The sequence below is a fragment of the Schistocerca serialis genome, chromosome 4, assembly GCF_023864345.2.
Source record: "Schistocerca serialis cubense isolate TAMUIC-IGC-003099 chromosome 4, iqSchSeri2.2, whole genome shotgun sequence".
NCBI lineage: Eukaryota > Metazoa > Arthropoda > Insecta > Orthoptera > Acrididae > Schistocerca > Schistocerca serialis.
Genome location: NC_064641.1, coordinates 823,691,364 through 823,712,951, shown reverse-complemented (window position 1 = coordinate 823,712,951; position 21,588 = coordinate 823,691,364). Strand labels below are relative to the sequence as shown.

The window sequence follows — 21,588 nt, the reverse complement described above, 5'->3', positions numbered from 1 at the left end:
CTTTAGATTGGACACCACATATCCAGTAGACCACATGCTACTCAGCAGTGGTCTATATCCATCTTTTTTCAGCTACCATGTCACCCCTACGGCAGAGAAGCCATAAAAATGGTTACTTCTGCTCTGTGTACAGGCATGGGGAGACAATCAGTTTGTGGCCTCATCACAGAATGAGGATTCCAATGTAGGGCACTTGAAGGTGGGATGCAAAAACTGCAGTGCCTTGTGCCAATGTGGAAACTGTTCTATTTGTTATACCACAGTGTGTTATCTCATACTGGAGTCCAATTTACAACTCAGAGTCCATCAAATCCACACTATTTTAAGAATAATAATTATATTTTAGGGTACATCTGAAGAATGAATCCAATAATGCTGAATGAAAAAGTTCTGCACTTCTGAAAAATTAAGAATAAATGAAACTGGTCTAGGAAAACAAATGAATGTCTAGAAGAACTTGGTGTGAGCCAAAAATAAAAGTGAACAACTGTAAAAATTACTTCACTTGCACAGTTGGTTAAATGTGTTCCCCAGTCAGTCAGTTATGAATAAGTTGACAGCATTTACACAGCTCAATTTATGGTACAGTATAAAAGCAGCAAAGAGCAAAATAGAATATCATCAATGAAGATGGGAAAAGGCCAACATTGAGATGCTATGAATGAACAGAGGATTTCCAAGAAATGGACAGTAATAGTCTTCATTATCAATTTGACTAAGTCATTTGATGAAGTGGCATACTGAATACAAGAGAAAGCCGTAAACCATTGAATAAACCCAACATTAAGTTGTTTACTGAGTCAGGCTGTTCATTTAGAAGGGAAGTCATACAACACAGTATTGCCACCCAGGTGATACGTTTTCAATCTTTATACAATGTTATGAACATTGGTAATACTTTTAAGCTGTGTGCCAAATTGAGACATGAACACAGTTTCCTGCCCTTTGTCAGCCATGTGGCACCAATTGGCATTTTTCACACAGGCTGACTCAAAGCTTCAAATAGACTCTGGTCCCCCCCCCCATCCCCCATATCTTCCAAACTCCTACAATGCTGCTGAGCTGCAAATGTGCAGGGGAGGGGTGGGGGGAGGGGAGGGGAGGTTTTTGGAGGAAAATCATCTTAATCACAGACTCAGCAACATACCTGACTACTGGGCATTTCCCACACCTAATGGCATTCAGTGCGTCTTGTTGGAACAAATACAAGAAACAGCACATCTCTAAAAAAAATTACATGGGAAACAGTGACAAAATCATTCATTTGTGGACATTAACATAAGAAATGTACTCTACAAGCTCTAATGGCTTTCTTTATAGAGAATAGTAAATATGTAAGTGGAAAATCTTTTAGGATAAAGTTCTATAGTTAAAACCACAATATAAATAAGTGCAACATGCAACACAAACAGCCTGTGTACTTGTGTTACATGTTACAATACTTAGGGAAACGTATGCTTCACCCAGTTTTGCATCTGTTTAAGCGATGTGCATGGGTGTCGCTTGATTCTGTCTTGGATCCACATGACTAAGAATTTTAAAATATTTCCTCATGATTTTACTGAAGGGATATTATAAAAGACACAAAACCTTTTGAGGATAAATCCACCATCTTGCAGAGCACATTCAAAGCTTGAGAAGTAAAGCTGCTCTTGTGCTGAAGATTGGTTTGAGCTCTCTAGTGCTTTACTAGGCATGGTCCCATTGTAAGTGGTATGCCCTTGCCTTCCTCCGACCTTTGCATTGCCAGTTATAGGGGAACTTTAAATGTAACATTCAAGTTGAACCACAGCATATATTGGCATTTTTCACATTAACAAATCATTGGTAGAGATGAATGACAAGTGACAGATAAAAATCATAGGTTTTGTTGGAATCGAACTTTGAGACTTTGAATTTTTAGTCTAGGACTTACCCACAGTCACACCTCGTACAATATAATTCTGTGATGACCAGAAAATCTGAATTTTTATTTACTTTTATCCATTAAGTTATATTTTTTACATTTACTAGTTGTCACACTGTTTAAGCATAAACTAACTGTTTTTTAATATAGGCTGTGTACAGCAATTAACATGACAGAAAAAGTTACCTGCTATTGTTCGCAATGGTGGTGGTGCAGCCACAATTGAGATTGTCCATTTTGATCTCATTTGCAGTGGGTAGTATCTCTGGAAATATCTTGTACAGTAGCAACCCTGTGAAAATATTGCTATGAAGTGATCATACAGTCAATAGCAGTCATTGTTTCTAACTTGAAACTATATTTCCTTGCCATAAACTCCATAGAATTTAGATTACCACATTTTTTAAAATGTCTCATTCATCTTCAATCATAGTTTTCTATTGTTTCTCCTGAAAAGCAATTTCTTGTATTACAAAGACATGTCCATATTTTTTTCAGGGCAGTCCATTTCTCATTCTTCACACACCGTCACATATAAACTCACAAAGTGTTAGTTATTAATTAGTTTCTTGTTCCATGGATCATTCTGCATTACAAATCATAATGATGCGGAAAAGGTCATTTTACATTCAAATCACAAATTAATTTGTAAATGTGGTTACAATGTGAGTTAATAATTCTTGCCCGCCACCTTTTACACATTACTATAATAGAAATTCTTCTATGGGATAAAAGGAGTTGTCAAGGAGAATCTTTTTCAGTTTGTTTTCAAATTTTACTTAGCTGTCTCTCAGACATTTTATATCACTGGATAAGTGATCAAAAATTTGTGTTGTAGCATTGTGCACCCCTTTTTGTGCTAAAGACAATCTTAATGTGGACTAATAAATGTCACTTTCCCTTCTGGTATCGTAATTGTGTGCATCATTGTTCTCTACGAACTATAGTGGATTATTTACAATAAACTCCGTGAGGAAATAAATATATTGTGAAGCAGTAGTCAGATTGCCCAACTCCTGAAACAGCCGTCTATACAAAATTTGTGGCTGAGCACCACATATTGTTCTTGCAGTATTTTTTAGAGCCATGAACACTTTCCTTCTTTAAGATGAGTTACCCCAGAATATTATTTTAAATGACATTATTTAATGAAAATATGCAAAATATGTCAACTTAGTGATTTGTCTATCCCAAGATTTTCAATGATTCTAAGTGCAATTGTGACTGAATTAAGTTATTTTAGGAGTTCCAAAATGTGCTTTTTCCAGTTTAAATTCTCATCACTATGGACACCTACGAATTTAAAGTTTCCAGACTATTTATTATTTCCTCACCATGTGTTACACTTATTATTGATGTAGTACCCCTAGATGGGCAGGTCTGAATATGATGTGTCTTTTTAAAATTGAGGGGGAGACCACTCGCAGACAACCAGTCAGTGATACTTTTGAGAATATTGTTTACCATTTCTTCTGTTTCTGTATGTATGCTTGGATTGATTACAATGCTTGTGTCATCTGCAAAGAGAACTAATTCTGTTTGTCATATATTAGATGGAAAATTGTCTACATATATCAGGACCAACAGCAGTCCTAAGGCTGAGCTTTGTGGGCCCCATATGTCATTTCTCCCCAGTCAGAACTAGATCCCCAGACTGTATTGGTTGAATTGTTAAATACAACTTTCTGCATTCCTTTGGTTAAATATGATATTATCTCTTGGTTAGCTATACCATCAGTCTCATAAAACTTCAATTTATCTAGGAGAATACTGTGGTTCACACAGTCAACTGCTTGAGATAGGTCACTATTTTATTATTTAATGCTTGTAAAATTTGGTGAGTGAACATATAAATGGCATTCTCAGTAGAACAAGCCTTTTGAAACCCAAACTGTGATTTGCTGAAGATATTATTATTGCCAAGGTGAGATACTCTTCGAGACTACATGACCTTCTCAAAATTTTCGGAAAATGATGACAGCAGTGAAACAGGTCAGTGGTTATTGAGATCTCTCTTACCACTTTTCTTAAAGAGAGGTTTAATAACGGCATATTTCAGTCTCTCTGGAAAACTGCTGTGAGTCAGTAATGCATTACATATTTCAGAAAAGACTGGGCTTATTATAGGAGAACAGTCCGTCCCAATAGCTGAGTGGTCAGCGTGACGGATTGCCGTCCTATGGGCCCGGGTTTGATTCCTGGCTGGGTCGGGGATTTTCTCCGCTCAGGGACTGGGTGTTGTGCTGTCTTCATCATCATTTCATTCCCATCCAGCACGCAGGTTCCCCCATGTGGCATCGAATGTAATAAGACCTGCACCAAGACCTGCCCTGCAAGGGGCCTCCCGGCCAATGACGCCAAATGGTCATTTCCATTTCCATAGGAGAACAAATCTTTAGTACTCAATTGGAAACACCATCAACCACAATTCAGCTTTTATTTTTGAGAGAATGTATGATTTTCTTAATTTCAGAAGGTGATACATACATATGACTGAATTTATGAGAGTTACTTTCTTAACATACTGCTATGATTTTTCTCTTTAACTGTTTGTCCCTATATATTTGGGAAATGATTATTAAATATATTTGCTACCTGTGACTCATCATTTATAACCCATCCATACTGTTCAATAGTGATGATATCCAGTTCAGTGGCTGCTTGTCATAATAGCCTTAAGTCTGCTGTTGGAATTATTGATTTCTGATATTATTTTCATGTTCCTTCATTTTTACATAACCTTCCTTAGTAATTTTGAGTACTGTTTGTAGTGTGCAACTACATTAGTATCTTTACTTGTTCTTGCCAACAGATACATTTCCCTTTTCTTTTCACAATATATGAGGTTCATTCATATGAAACCTGGTCACAGAGTCTACCTTTGTCTTACACGTAAGGTGGCACCACGTAACTGCAGGTATGGTGGCGCCATCTATTGGTAGAGAGACTGACTTCTGTGCACCATTTGATGTGGCGTGGTGCCAGTGTGGTTTCACGCTGAAGATAAGGTGGTCACACAAGTTATTGTCCACTACCGAATATGCAGATGAGTGAACAGGAACAATGTGGAGTGATTCAATTTTTGGCAGTGGAGGGAGTTGGAGGCCGTGAAATATATCAACAGATGAAGGCTGTGTACAGTGAGTAGAGTCTGAGCCATTCAAGTTTTGTGAAATGGCGCAAACGATTCCTTGAGGAGCACAAGGCACTGGAAGACGATGCTCATCCTGGACAGGCTCATCGTATCATCACACTGGAAATGGTTGTGGAAGTGATTGCTTTAGCCTTGGAGAGCCTCAGAATCACCATGGACAAGATCCCTCAGTTACTAGGTATTAGCAATGGCACCGCCCACACCATAATGCATCAACACTTGAACTTTTAAAAAATCTGTGCACAATGGGTTCCCCACCAACTGACCATTGAACAGCGCATTACTCGAATGGTGCTGTCTTTAAATCATGTGCAATGTTATCATGAGGAGGAATACAACTTTCTGTCACATATTGTCACAGGTGACAAAACTTGGTGTCACCATTTTGAACCAGAAGGCAAGTGTCAGAGCAAGTGGTGGAAACATGCGACTTCACCAAATCCAAAGAAATCGAAGGCCATGCACACCAGTTCTGGTAAGGTCATGATGTCCTTTTTTTGACCACAAGGGCCCACTGCTTGTCGAGTTCCTGGAACGGGGAACCACCATCAGTGCGAAGCATTATCAAGCCACTTACAGAACCTTAGATGAGCTATTAAGTCAAAACACGGAGGCATGTTGTCCAATGGCATTATCCTGCTGCATGATAATGCCTGCCCACACACGGCCAATGCAGTGGAGATGACATTGCAGCAGGTTTGGTGGAAAATGCTGGAACATTTTATTTTTCTAACTGAAGTTTCTAAAAAAAATCATGTTTACACAGGTACAGTTATTTGTGACAGTGAACATCTTGGAAACTGCTGAACCATGAATGTACAAGTTTCCAATTTACTAAAACTCAAAGAAATTTGTCCTTGCAATGGAGTAGAGGGATAGTCATAAATTTTTAATTGTCACCTCGAAGAAACCAATCAGCTTCCATGAAACTTGTGATGGTCTTAGTCCTTCTCCACATGTTCGCATATCAGTGCAACAATTTTTCCCAACAATGTATGAATTGGTTAGCTCTAGAAGTCTGCATTTTGACTGTTCAAGAAATGTTGCACCTCAAAAATCACCTCATTGCCATTTTAGCAATGCCTGCAAAAAACTGGCTTCTGGGTGTCATGTTAGAAAAAATAAAGGAGCATTTGTGGCAGTGGAAGGGGGTGGGCAGGGGGGGGGGGGGGGCAAAATCTAATGGCACTTGTGTGGAGCAAAAACACTTCCTTATCAGGAGATTTTGGTAGCATGCTCCTGTGTCAGTTTGCACCTTATAAACATAATCAATTAGCACCACACCATGGCAATCCCAAAAACACAGCCAGCAAAACCTTGCCTTCTGATGGTAAGATTATTGCCTTTCTTGGCGGTGGTGATGAGACATGTTTCCACTGCTTGTCTTCCTCCTTTGTCTATGGTTGATAGTGATACACTCAGATTTCATCCACAATGACTAGGTGGTTAAAGAAGTCATCCAGACTGCCCTAAAACAGCTGCACTAATTCCACTGCTGCACTGATTTGACAGGCTTTGATGGATGTGAGCAGTAGCAGAATACAGCAGGCAGCAAATTTTTTCATATTCAAAATGTCTTGCTAGATGCTGAAAACCTATCTATGACTGATTTCACTTTTTCACAACCAACACGATCACAATATGCTGGTCTTCAAGTACCAGGGCCTCCACTTCTGTTGTGATTCCCAGTTCTTCACTGAGAAATGACTTGCTACTTTGATCTTCTTCACTGAGACTTGTTTGACCACTTGGAAGCATCTCTGACATCTATCCACTGTGCCATATGGGGGTGCATCATTACTGTACATTGCCACCAATTCAGCATGGATTGTTGCAGAGTTGATCCCCTTCAAATGGGGAAAACAAATTACTGAGATACTCGCAATGGTTTTAGCTTCAAATACCAGTGTGCTAGGGTATTGTGGCATGAGGTTTTCAATGTGTATGAGGACTGCAGGTAAAAACTTTTTGTCTACACCTCATATTTCAAGATGAACTCAACTGGTCAAATCAAGTTCAGACATTGCTTGACATTAGGATTGTCTAATGTGTAGTTCATTTTTCTGTAATTCAACTATACAGCCTGCATCATTCAATGCGCCAATTTGTATTTAATAATACATATGAAACAAGCACCAAAAACTACACTTCTTGGGAAAAAAATAGTACACCTGGAAAGATGACATTGATTTTGATCTGATGACATCATATGCCACCTGAGGGATGGTAGATGTACTGATAATGGTTTCAACATCATCCATCAATAGATGGCATAATGGCATCTATCTGTGTCTGTACTTTAATAAAGAATGTTCACAGCTATAAGGCTCAATGTGGTGCACACGGGTGAAGCAACCCGGCAACCATGCTACAAAGGTCAAATTGTGACCCTCTGAGTGGTGATCCTCTTACAGAATTGTAACACAAGTTGGACGTGCATTTGTCAGTTGTGCAATGATGCTGGTATGAGTGATCACATGAACATTCCATGTCCATATACAAGATTCTGGATGTCCATACAGCAAGACACTCACTATGACCATTATATTGTAAAGGGCAGTAATGGCGGTTCATACAGCTACCACAGCACAGATAAGACGGCTTGTGAGCCCAGACATGTCAACACAAAATGTTGCAAACTGACTATTAGCAGTGGGACTACGAGCATGCACACCTCTACCCCATCTTCCACTCATGCCACAGCATCGACATACATAGCTCAACTGGTGCCATCAAAGGATCACTTGGAAAATGAAATGGAGTACCGTGGTCCTCACCGATGAAAGGAGATTCTGTCTGCATGCAAGTGATGGTCATTTGCATGTACGACATAGACCATCAGAGCACTGACTAGCTGAGTGTATTTGTTCAAGACACATTGGCCCCACTCCTGGCTTTTTGGTCTGAGGAGCAATAAGCTACAACTCTCGTTCACCTTTGGCATTTATGGAGGGGACGCTAACCAGTGCTAGGTATGTGCAGAATGTTGAGAGACCCATTTTTTGGCTATTATTGCAATAGGAAGGTGAGGAGTTGTCCCAACAGGATAATGCACACCCATGTGCTCAGTGCAATCTCTGGGCTTGTCTCCAATCACGCACATCTGGGATATGATCAAACGAGAAGAGACTCGTCTGACTCATTCTTACAAAAATATGTGAAAAGGTCAAGCAGGAGTGGAAAAACATATCCCAGGACAGTATTCACCATCTTTATGATCAACTGGATGCCAGAGTCAGTGCCTGCATTGCTACCCATGGAGGCTGTACCACATACTAACATGGGTTTTTGATTGTGGATCAATACCTGATACCTCAAAAACACTTGTCTATTGATCTGTAAATACAATCATTTCATGTACTCCTTATGCACTGTTGCTGCAATAAATCTTGAGTGAATTTGAAACCTGCAAAAGGATGTACTAATGTTTGTTTTTTCTGGTAGTGTATCTTCCACACCAGTCCTTCTCAGCAATATGTATACACTCCTCCTTCATAATCCCATTGCTAGTTTCCATATATCCGGACTCCTGAACTTCTGAAGCTCTCCCCTGCATCTATGAACATGCTGCTCTTCATCTTATGGAATGAAAATATACACACCATGACCAGTCACAGCATGTGCCATGAGCCTACTTCATCATCAGATGACAATCTGGATTTGATTCACAGTATATTCCCAGAGACAAAATGTTACTGACTGTTTTAAAATGACTGGATGCATTCATTGATTACATTTCCAAGCATTCCTATACGTTGTCTCCTCCAAAGAAGAATGAGTGTTTGCCATACAATGAGCACAGTGACACGAAAATGTTCTACTAAATTCTAGATATACAGTGTACCTCGTGATTACATATTATGGGTTTCATCAACAGCAGTGTGTACTGTGAAATGTTGCAACAGTGTTTTAAAAAATTAACTACTTATACAACAGTCCCTATGTAATCAATAAAATAACATTTTATCCAGCCACAGTGATACAGCTCTCATAATTTTGATGAACAGCACTGTATATCCCAAAATAATATAACTGGATACATAAATAATCTACTCACCAAGCGGCGGCAGAACACACACATAGAAGAAGGTTAATTAGGCAACCCTTCGGAGCCAGTGGCTGCTTCTTCACGCAGAAGAGTTGAAGGAGAAGGAAGAGGGGTGAAGGAAAAGGACTGAAGAGGTCTAAAAAAAGTGAAAGATTTCAGGAAAGTCACTCAGATCTGCAGGTCAGGGGAGACTTACCAGACGGGATGAGAAGGAAAGACTGATTGTCAGGGACTCAACCAGATAAATTTGAAAAACTGAGACCTAAAAGGTGGAAGACAGGGTAAAATGCAAGACAGAGATTACTGCTTGAACATTGTGCATGAGTTCATAAAAGTGTAAAGCTTAGTGCATTGTACGTAACAGAGGTGGAAGTGGGGTGGTGAAAAATAGACAGGTAATAAAATGAAAGACGTAAGACTTCCCTCCTATATAAAAGATACCAACCATTTCCTAGATCATCTGAAATCCATGTCTGTCTCACTCCCACCACACAACTTGCTTGTCACCACTGATGCCACCTCTCTCTATACCAACATCCCCCACGTACATGGTCTGTCTCCTGCTGAACATTTCCTTAGTCAGCACCCACCTGATTCCAAAGCTATGGACATCCATGCCACTCACCTCTATCAACTTTGTACTTGCCAACAGCTACTTCACCTTTGAGGGGCAGACATACAAACAGACCAGGATGGCTCCTTCCTATGCCAACCTTTTGAGGGGTCACTTGGAGGGGGCTTTCCTGGGATCCATAAGTCTTCAGCCCTTGGTTTGGTTTACTTACATTGATGACATATCTGCCATATGGACTCATTTTCAGGCTCACCTGTTAAAATTCTTTTAATCTCTGAACACCTTCCCCCAATTAAATTTCACATAGTCCTATTCCCAATCCTGTGCCAGTTTCTTTGATGTTGATCTCACCCTCATCGAAGGCCAGCTACGTTCTTCTGTCTACATCAAACCTTCTCAGAAACAACAGTACTTACATTTTGACAGTTGCCATCCTCTGCCTGTCAAACATTCCCTCCCATTCGAGGCAAATGTATTTGTTCAGATGCAGACTCCTTACAGCAGTATACCACCATTCTCACGAGAGTTTTCATTGGACATAATTCACCAGCCTAGTTCAAATGGAGATTTCCCAGGCCATCACATCCAATCCTGGTACTGCTGATCCTGCCAAAAAACAACTTCAGAGCACACCACTTATCACACAGCATCCTGGTCTGGAATGTATTAGTCAGCTATTTCAACAAGGCTATGACTTCCTAAAATCATGCCCTGAAATGAGATCCATTCTGTCTGAGATTTCGCACACCACACCTAGAATAGCTTTTCACTGCCCTCCAAATCTCCATAATATTTTTGTCAGACCATATGCTCCTTCCGCACTCATCTCCCCACCATATAGCTCCTACCCCTATGACCATCCCCACTGCAAGACTTACCCTATGCACCCTCCCACCACCACCTATACCAGCCCTGTAACTGGCAAAACATACACTATCAAAGCTACAACATTACAACCATGACCTCAGTGCCTGTTTCACCAAACGTGCCATCTGGATTCTTCCCCCAAACAACACTTTCTCAGAACTACACGTGTGGGAACTAGTGCTACAGCATGTGTTTGGTTCTTGCCACCCACTTGGCCTTAATTACGTTAATTTCTTCTGTCTCAGCATTTCTTCACAGTAACTGCTCCTTTCTTCACTCCATTTCAGTTTTCTATGTCTTTCATTTTCTTACCACCCCCTCCCATCTCTGTTTTGTACAATGCACTAAGCTTTCCACTCTTATTAATGCATGCATGTTGTTTAAGCAGTAATTTCTGTCTTGCATATTACCCTGTTTTCCACCTTCTAGGTCTTGTCCAATACAGTCCCTAACAATCAGTATTTCCTTCTCGTCCTTTCTGGTAAGTCACCCCTGACCTGCAGTTCTGGGTGACTTTCCCCAAATCTACCCTTTTTCCTTAGATTAGATTATATTAGGTTTACTTTCATTCCAATTGATCCATAGTGAGGAGGTCCTCCAGGATGTAGAACATGTCAGAAAAACAACAATACATGACAAATATTTACAACTAAAACAAATAAGCTAATGTACCATTCCACAGGTCCCAAGTGGAATGATCATCATTTTTTAATGAACACTACATGAAAGAGTCATTTTACAAATACTAATGCACTGAATTTAAAATAAAAAAGTTTTATTTATTTATTTATAAGGTAATAAATGTGTAATACAACTACTATAATACAATGAACACATTACTGCACAGAAATTGTGCAGAAGTTAGATTGTACTTACACACACACACACACACACACACACACACACACACACACACACACACACATATTTACAATGAACACATCACTGCACTGAAATTGTGCAGAAGTTATGTTAGTTGGTTTTACTGAGAAATTCATCAATGGAGTAGGAGGAGTTGGCCACCAATAAATCCTTTAGGCTTCTCTTAAACTGAATTTCATTGGTTGTTAAGCTTTTTATGGCTGCTGGCAAGTTATTGAAAATGTGTGTTCCTGAATAATGCACACCTTTTTGTACAAGACTAAGTGACTTTAAATCCTTGTGAAGATTATTCTCATTTCTAGTATTGATTCCATGAATTGAGCTGTTGGTTTGCAAAAGTGATATATTTTTAATGGCAAATTTCATTAAGGAATAAATATATTGGGAAGCAGTACTTAGTATCCCTAGTTCCCTAAACAGGCTTCTGCAGGATGTTCTTGAGTTAACACCACATATAACTCTTATTGCACGTTTTTGTGCCCAGAAAACTTTAGCTTGGCTTGATGAATTACCCCAAAAAATAATCCCATGTGACATTATGGAATGAAAGTAAGCATAGTATGTCAAAATTTTCATTTTTATATCCTCTATGTCTGACACAATTTGCATTGCAAATAGAGATTTGTTAAGACGCTTCAGCAGTTCTGTGGTGTGCTCCTCCCAGTTGAATTTATTATCAAGCTGTAATCCCAAGAATTTAACACTGTCCACTTCTTCTATCTGCTTGTCATCGTATGTTAGGCATATACTCTTGGGACACCCCTTACAAGTTCTGAACTGCATGTAGTGTGTTTTTTCAAAGTTCAGCGACAAAGAATTGGCTAGGAACCAGTGATTAATGTCCACACATATTTTGTTAGCTGATCTTTCTAACACTACACTTGATTTGCTATTTATTGCAATGTTTGTATCATCAGCAAACAAAACGAACTTGGCATCTGGTAACGTTACTGATGAAAGGTCATTGATACACACAAGAAAATGTAAGGGCCCCAAAATGAACCTTGTGGGACCCCACATGTAATTAGTTCCCAGTTGGATGATGCCTGATAGCTTGATACATGTCTCTTTCCCAATAACACCCTTTGTTTCCTGGCAGAGATATAAGATTTGAACCATTTTGCAGCATTTCCTGTTACACTATAATATTCTAATTTATTTAAAAGGATATTGTGATTTACACAGTCAAATGCCTTTGACAGATCACAAAATATACCAGTTGCCTGCAATTTTTTGTCTAATGAATTAAGTACATTTTCACTGTAAGTGTAGATAGCCTTCTCGATATCAGAACCCTTTAGAAATCCAGTGACTTTGACAGTATGTTATTTGAGATGAGATGGTTATGAAGCCTATTGTACATTACTTTTTCTAAAATTTTTGAGAATGCTGGCAACAGTAAAATTGGATGGAAATTCTGTATCTTTATCTTCTTAACTTCAGCATATTTCAACCATTCAGGAAATATTCCACTGATAAACGATTGGTTACACAGATAGCTTAATATGTTACTTAGCTCAGAATCACATTCTTTAATTAACTTTGTTGATATTTCATCATATCCACTAGATGTTTTTGATTTTAAAGATTTTATGATGGACATTATTTCTGCTGGGGTAGTGAGGGTCAAATTCATATTATGGAAGTTACTTGAAATGTCTGGTCTGAGGTATTCCATAGCAGCATCTACTGAATCTGACAATCCCATCTTTTCAGTAACAGTTATAAAATGTTTGTTAAAAAGTTCTGCAACACTATACACATCTGTCACCAATGTATCATTTACTCTTAATACTATTTGTGCCTCTTCATGTCTGGTTCTACCGGTCTCCTCCTCCACTATATCCCATATTGTCTTTATTTTGTTATCTGATATGACTATCTTTTCATTGTAATATATTTGCTTTGATGTCCATATTACAGTCTTTAATATTTTGCAGTATTTCTTGTAATGTGCTATAGCATCAACATCGGAACTTTTTCGGACTGACAGATACAGTTTTCTTTTTGTTTTACAAGATACCCCTATTCCTTGAGTAATCCATGGCTTCTTTGTAGACTTTGCTCTAACCTTGGTAAGTTTTGGGGGGAAACAGTGTTCGAATAAGGTAAGCACTTTATTAGCAAAAGTGTTATATTTTTCATTCATGCCATGAGCACTGTAAACATCAGTCCAGTGAATGTCTCTGAGGAGTGTCCTAAAATAATCAATTTTTGGCTTATTGATTACACTCTAGGGCTCAGATTTAACAGATTTTCTATCCTGTTCAGTATTAACATTTAACAGAAGGAACTGCATGTCATGGTCTGAGAGGCCATTGACTATTGGTTTTGTAATATAATTTTTTTCATTGGACGTTTCTATAAAGATATTATCAGTGGCTGTTTGTGAGCAATTGGTTACCCTAGTGGGGAACTTTACAGTGGGAATTAAGTTGAATGATAGTGTTACTAACTCAAATAAGTTCTTATTGGGAGAGTCTTTAAGGAAATCTACATTGAAATCACTAGCAACCACTATTTCTTTGTTTTTGGTTGTTAAATGGGCCAGTACAGCTTCAAGGTGGTTTACAAACAGGTTAAAGTTACCTGCAGGTGCTCAATTACACTTAATATTATGAAGGATTTTTTGTGGAATTCTACTTCTGTTGCACATGCTTCCATATGCTGTTCTAGGCAAAATTTATGAATGTCTATGTTCTTAAATTTATGACGTTCCTGATGAATGTGGCAACTCCTCCTTTCTCCATTTCTGATCTACAAAAGTGAGATGCTAAGCTAAACCCTAGACCTCTCAAGTCCTTTTCCTTCATCCCTCTCCCTTCTCCTTCAACCTTTCTGCATGAAGGAGGGGCCACTGACTCCAAAAGCTTGCCTAATTATAGCCCTCTTCTATGTGTGTGTTCTGCTGCTGCTTGGTGAGTAGATTTTTATATTTCCAGTTATATTATTTTGTAAAATATTGTTTGATTTCACTGGACACTAAAAGGTATACTATAAATAAGCGGCTGTACTTTACCTTCCTTTCCACAGAAACTTCCATGTCCACTTTTCTTACGTGGTGTAAAAGGGGCTCCTGCAGTAAATTCACCATGACAGTTGACCCATACAATACCCACCTGCACATGAAAGTATTTTTTAAAAAAATATGCAACAAAGTTACTGTATTTCAAAAGTGTTACTAATTATTACATTCTAAATTCTAGTTCTGACATTCTAGTTCTAATGTTAAGGAGGACTGAACTTCAAATCTTCCCATTCTGTGTTTGATTTTCTGTGGTTTCCAAAATGGCTCCAGTAACTTCACCTAAGATTTTTTTTTAAACTTCATGGACTAAGCTGTTATTTGTTTCCATTATTGTATTCTACTTGTTAGTTCACCGGGACTTGATACAATCTACGGAGTTTGCAGTTTAGTCCCTAAGAGTCTCAACAGTGTTCAGCAAAACTTTGACACTGTAATTCAGGATGAAACCATTTTGTTCTAAATATTGTTGATCACCCTTCTAAATTTATTGCCAAAAGGAGACAATGGGTAGATGCTGTGTTGAGAGTAATGATCATATAATATCAGAAAGGAATCCTTTAACACAGTTACTCAACTGCGTCTATGCTTGTTTCTGTTGTTCTCTCTTTGCTTTCACTCACTGAAGGAAAGTACACACTCAAATATGGACAAACTAAAGTAATGACTGTAACTTTTTTTTCTCTGTGTGTTTATCCACCAAACTACTGTTCAGGTATTAAAATGATTTATTGTTAAAGTGCTCAAGCAGTGATTCAAGCACTGCTCTCATATTCAAGAATAGTGTGGATCAAATCTCAATCTAGTCATATGTAATAAAGCATTTGGTAGTCTCCTAAAGCATTTCTGGATGCAAAGGGAAAGCAAGCCAAATTTTACAACTGAGTATGTGTTGTCTTCGTAGACATGAACAATTTTTTCTTATATTCAAATCAAGTCTAGGATGAATGAGTAGTCATGAAAGGAAGTAGGAAAATACTCTTAAGACACAAACACAAGACAAAGAAGAAAGGTTCTTAATAGACATCAGCAACCAATAGTATCTTTGGGAATGAAAGAAGAGTAGATGACCAATGGAGTGGCAGTGTGATTCAGTCAGTAGCTGTGCAGACATGGTGGTACATTGGGCATTGCAGCCCACACATATGCCAGGACACCAGAAGAGGCATCAACTGGACAGTCTTGGTGTCCTTGTGTAACTGCAGTGACTGTTTTAATCATATAAACTGAGTGCTGATTAGCTAATGATAAAAGCACTGCCTCTCTTCAAAATGTGTTTTGATTCATTTATGTGTTGTGCTTTATATTGCTATTAATTGGCAAAGTTAAACAGTTTCTTCTTTCTTTTTGGAATGGTTTATGGTGATTGCATATGCTAACAAAAACACATTATGCTGTTGCAGGTATGATTATAGAGAATTAGTCAATAGCCAAATGGCTGAAATTCAATGTATCTTAACAGGGCGTGCAGAGCATCTCTGATTGTAAGAGCTGGTGTTTGAAGAGCTCTGTCAGATTCGCCATCAGGGAAACATATGAAGTATCTCTGTATTATTTTAAATACATCTGTTGCAATAGTGCACTGTACATCTGTGAAGAAGGCAGATCTAAGACAGAAAAATACTGTACAAAATGGGCCATACACAGATGCTTGCCATACAAGGGAAATACTCTGAGGGACTTACCAGCCAGGCACACCTGATGTCCTGCCTCACTCAAAGCTGTAATCTGTAACAGAGAGAGAAGCACTGGCAGGCAGAAGCCTGCATTTGGACATCTGGGTACCTGAGGTAATTGGAACACTGACCATGAAAAGCATAGTTCACATTCAGTTTCCAATCCAGCACTCAGTTTTAATCTTCAAGTGGTTTTGTAACATCCCTTACTTGTCAGTCATTTATATTTTATGTCTATTACACATTTTGAAGCACTCTAATACTGTCAGCTGTTTAAACAATTAAATTTTTCTGGGGCCTGTAATCTCGATGAAATGTGAGACAGTGCCTTCCACAGATATCAGACGTGTCATGTCCTCCATTCCACCAATGATATTTCCTCGTTGATTAGTAGAAAGCCAAGTGTAGGCCAGGCATGACAGACACTTTGCTTACCCAGCTGATTTATTTATTTACACATCAAGTTCCCAAGAGTTAAGGAAGTTCAATTGAAATGCAGGTTTGATTTGAGTATTAACTGAGTGAAAGCTGCTTATTGGGGGGGGGGGGGGGGGAGGGGGAGAGAGGGAGAGAGAGAGAGGGAGAGAGAGAGAGAGAGAGAGAGAGAGAGAGAGAGGGAGGGAGGGAGGGAGGGAGGGAGGGAGGGAGGGAGGGAGGGGGAGAGAGAGAGAGAGAGCCTTTTAGAATGGGAAGAGTTATCCCAAAATATAACAACATACAACATAATCAAATGAAAATAAGTACAGCAGACTAATTTTTGTCTCAAACGATCACTCACTTCAGATACCGTTCAGATAGTAAAAATGGCAGCATTAAGTCTTTGAGCAAGATCCTGAATGTGGGCTTTCCACCACAGTTTACTATCTATCTGAACACCTAGAAATTTGAACTGTTCAGTTTCACTAATCATATGTCCATTATGAGAAATTAAAATGTCAAGTTTTGTTGCATTGTGTGTTAGAAACTGTAAAAACTGAGTCTTACTGTGATTTAGGGTTAGTTTATTTTCTACAAGCTATGAACTTAGTGCAGTCATGAACTGCACTATTTGAAACCTAGCCAATGTTGCACACAACATCCTTTACTACCAAGCTAGTGTCATCAGCAAACAGAAATATTTTAGAGTTACCCATAGTACTAGAGAGCATATCATTTATGTAAATAAGGAACAGGAGTGGCCCCCAACCCTGGTTCCTGGGGCACCCCCCACTTGACCGTACCCCACTCAGACTCCACATCACGGCCATTCTCAACACTGTGAATAATGACCTTTTGCTGTCTGTTGTTAAAGTAAGAGGTGAACCAATTGTGAGCTACTCCCCATATTCCATAATGGTCCAACTTCTGGGGCAATATTTTGTGATCAACACAATCAAACGCCTTAGTTAAATCAAAAAATACGCCTAGTGTTCGAAACCTTTTGTTTGGTCCATCCAGTACCTTACAGAGAAAAGAGAATATAGCATTTTCAGTTGTTAAACAATTCTAAAGCTGAATTGTTCATTTGATGGCAAATTATTTGATATAAAATGATCAGTTATCCTTACATACACTATCTTTTCAATAACTTTAGCAGACAGGTCTAACCTGTGCAGCACAGTAATTTAATATTCTGCTAGGCACTCCATCATATCCATGAGAGCCTTAGTCTTCAGTGATTTAATTATTGACTCAACCTCCCTCTTGTCTGTATCACAGAGGAGTATTTCAGACATCAATCTCAAAAAGGCATTTGCCAAGAGAGTTATATGATTCTCTGTAGAAACTAAATTTTTATTTAATTCACCAGTAATGCTCAGAAAATTATTGTTAAATACTGCACATATATCTGATTTATCAGTAACAGAAATATTTTTACTAAAAACTGACTTTATATTGTCGACCTTGTGCTGCTGACCAGACACTTCCTTCACAACTGACCATATGGTTTTAATTTTATCCTGTGAATTAGCTATTCTATTTGCATACCACATGATCTTTGCCTTCCTAATAACATTTTTAAGCACCTTACAGTACTGTTTGTAAAGGGCTACTGCAGCTAGGTTGTAACTACTTCTAACATTTTGATATAATTTCTGCTTTGTTCTACATGATATCCTTATCCCACTAGTCAGGCAACCAGGCTGTGTTTTACAGCTAGTACTCCATTTAGAATGTTCTAATGTAAAGCAACTCTCAAAGAGCATGAGAAATGTATTAAGGAAAGTAAAAAAACATGCTATTGTTGTTGGATTAACTTTCCTACATAGTTTGTAATTATGTGTGACTTTTTTTTAGTACAAGGGCCTTGTAGTGTTAAAATTTGTGCATCATGGTCTGTAAGGCCATTCACCCTTTCACTAACAGAATGCCCATCTAGTAACAAAGAATGAATAAAAATATTGTCTATGGCTGTGCTTCCCCAGCACCCTAATTGGAAAAACACAGTCTGCGTCATATCATATGAGTTTAGGAGATCTACAAATATCCTTTTTGTTGCTCCATCATATACAAAATTTATACTGAAGTTACCACATATAACTAATTTCTGGTACTTCCTATAAAGTGAATCAAGAACCCTCTCTAGCTTGATCAGAAATGTTCTGAAGTCAGATATAGGGGACCTATAAAGAACAAAAATTAGAAGTTTAGTTTTTCAACTGCCCCTGCACAACATTCAAATATCTGTTCAGTGCAGTGCTGTGATACATCTATAGACTCAAATGGAATACTGTTTTTTTTTTACACACATGGCCACTCCCCCATCACACAGGGAACTCCTTGAAAAACAGTCCAGCCACCTAGTCTGTATCCTGGTAAAGGAAGCCTCTGAATTGTCAAATTCGATGTACCAATAATTTCAGTCACCATCTATAAGCAGTTCACTAACTTTATCTCTAATACCTCTTATATTTTGATGAAATATGCTAATTCCTTCTCTCCTTGGAAACATGACTTCCTCTGAAGGTGAGCTTTTAGTTAGAGGGAATTCCTCTAAGCAGGTATACCTATCAGCTGACTTCAATATAAAAAAGGTGCAGCTCTAACACCAACAACTACAGGAATTTTTCCATGAGTGATCCCACCACCACCCACTACAGTGTCACCTATAAGCTTTGCCAGCCTCCCCTTCCCATGCCTATTGAGGTGCAAACCACACACAATACTAGTCAACACATTACCCTCTTTACACAAGGAACAAGTGCCATAGCCACCATGGTCGTATTGGAGTTATTTTCTGCACCATTTCTGCTTCAATATTGTACTTTATTTTCCTAGTAAGCCACTAATTGTCTTCACTCTAAATTCTTCACACTGTACTGTATCCTGTTTCTCAGCACTGAATCTAACAAAACAATGACCTGACAACTGTTTTAATGGATTGTTTATGCTACATCTGTGAGTGGTCAGATACCAGTGCACGCATCAGAAAACTGGAGAGAAATTGTTATGACATAAAGCGGGAAGACGGCCTGCAGACCAGACTCAAACACACGCCGAAGTCGAGTAGACAGGCTGACCAAATAGCGAAACTGACATAACAAGAGCAAGTCAAGGCCAACCTATGCAACAATGAAGTGCAATGAGCCTTCGACACAATGCTATCAACAGGCCAAGTACAAGCCACAATACAAATCAAGACCAAAGAGGAGAACCAAAACAAGCAAAGTCATTGATAAGTAGTCAGTAGTATGGCAGACATAGTATCAAACCCTATCAGATGAAGTACATGACTGATTAAGTGGTCAAGGTGCAGCGGTATTTACACCAGCCACGAGGGACACTATTGGCCAGTGAATTCACATGGCGAGATGGTGGTGCATTCACTAGGTGAGTGCAATGCTGCAGTGACACTGCCCTCTATTGTCCATTGAGATCCATTTGCTCTGACAGGCATTCAACTTCCGTTCAGCCCAATTCCAGATCCATCCCTGAAACTAGTACATATGGGCGGAAATGCCCTAGATGCTGTGGAACGTGTAATGGAAGTGTGGGTGAAGGAGCCATCTCATTGACTGTAGGATGTGGGGAGGAAGTGTGGTCAGCAGTGTCCACTGTAATACTGCTAGCATGGGTTGCCAGATTGAACCACTGATCCACATGGAGCAAGAAGGGAGGGCCAGGATGGCAATGAGACATCTGTAGCAGCTGCCCAAGGTTCTGGCCATTGTGGCACAGTAGCATGAGATGGTGGTAGAAGAGGGGGCTGCAGAGGGTATTCTTGTGTCCGAGGCCATAGCTGGTTGTGGTGATGGCACTTGAGTCCCTTCTGTGTTTGGACTGACATAGCTCGTCACCTGTGGGTGGACACTACCGTTGCTGGCATCCAAGCCTCAGCACTCCCATTGGAGTTTGCACACACTGCCGTGCCAGGGGTGTAATACCCAGAGGGACACAAGTGAGGTTCTGAAAGCAATGGTGCCACCAGATGTGGCAAGGTCCGAGGCTGGTGACCCTGGAGGAGCTCCATAGGGCTATGGTTGTTAATGGGTGCATTGCAATAAGTGCTCAAAAACAAGGTAAGGACCACTGTAGTGGACTCGCATTCGGGAGGACGACGGTTCAATCCCGTCTCCGGCCATCCTGATTTAGGTTTTCCGTGATTTCCCTAAATCGTTTCAGGCAAATGCCGGGATGGTTCCTCTTAAAGGGCACGGCCGACTTCCTTCCCAATCCTTCCCTAACCCGAGCTTGCGCTCCGTCTCTAATGACCTCGTTGTCGACGGGACGTTAAACACTAACCACCACCACCACCACCACTGTAGTGGATTTGATAGCTTCTTCAAATAAGCATCCACAGTGAGAGACGACTTAGAATCCAAAAAAGGGCCTGCAAAATCAAGGGGGGAGGGGGGGGGGAGCTGTGGTTGGGTAGCTGAGGTACTGAAGAGGTGTAGGGCAGGGAAGGGAAGGGACAGCACAGTAGAAATAGGGGAAGATGCTGTAGTGCTTCATGCGAGGTGTGCAGGGACATGGATGAAGTGTGGACCAGAGAGCTACAGAAGCATTTAATGCCACTGGTGGTACAGAAGTCCTCAAAGGCAGAGGCCGTGAATTGTCAGACACCAATGGGTGAGGCAACCCTTCAATGGCCAAAACTTGGGCTAAGGCAAAGGGCAGCCTCAGTTGTATGGATGCTATGTGGACAACATGGGGTACTTCAAACAAGAATCCACAATGGGAGACCACTTAGAACCCAAAAATGGGCCCACAAAATCAAAATGGATGCCGTCCCAAGGAAGGCAAGAAGTAGGCAGGGGAGGGGGTGCAAAGTATTGACGGCATGCTGCCTGAAACTGGGCACATATTGCACAACTACAGATCATCTTTTTGATGTTCCCTTCGATCCCGGACCAGTACATGTGGTGGCATGCCAGTGTCTTCAAGCAGGACGTACTCCCAATGATCCCATTGGGCCAAACTCAATACCCAACAATACAGTTCTGCCGGAATAGCCTCTCGATGTGCATCCTTCT

The 21,588-nt window shown here is 39.7% G+C and overlaps 1 protein-coding gene across 1 annotated transcript in view; it reads right to left on the bottom strand.

The window, feature by feature from the left end:
* The window catches only part of LOC126473420 (putative aldehyde dehydrogenase DhaS), a 224,857-nt gene that overhangs the window by 14,346 nt on the left and 188,923 nt on the right, over positions 1–21,588 (bottom strand). Inside the window, exons 9-10 of the mRNA XM_050100447.1 lie at positions 14,451–14,550; positions 2,093–2,198 (exon numbers count right to left, since the gene is read on the bottom strand). Coding sequence (XP_049956404.1) covers positions 2,093–2,198; positions 14,451–14,550 — 206 coding nt within the window. The remainder of the gene's footprint in view (positions 1–2,092; positions 2,199–14,450; positions 14,551–21,588) is intronic.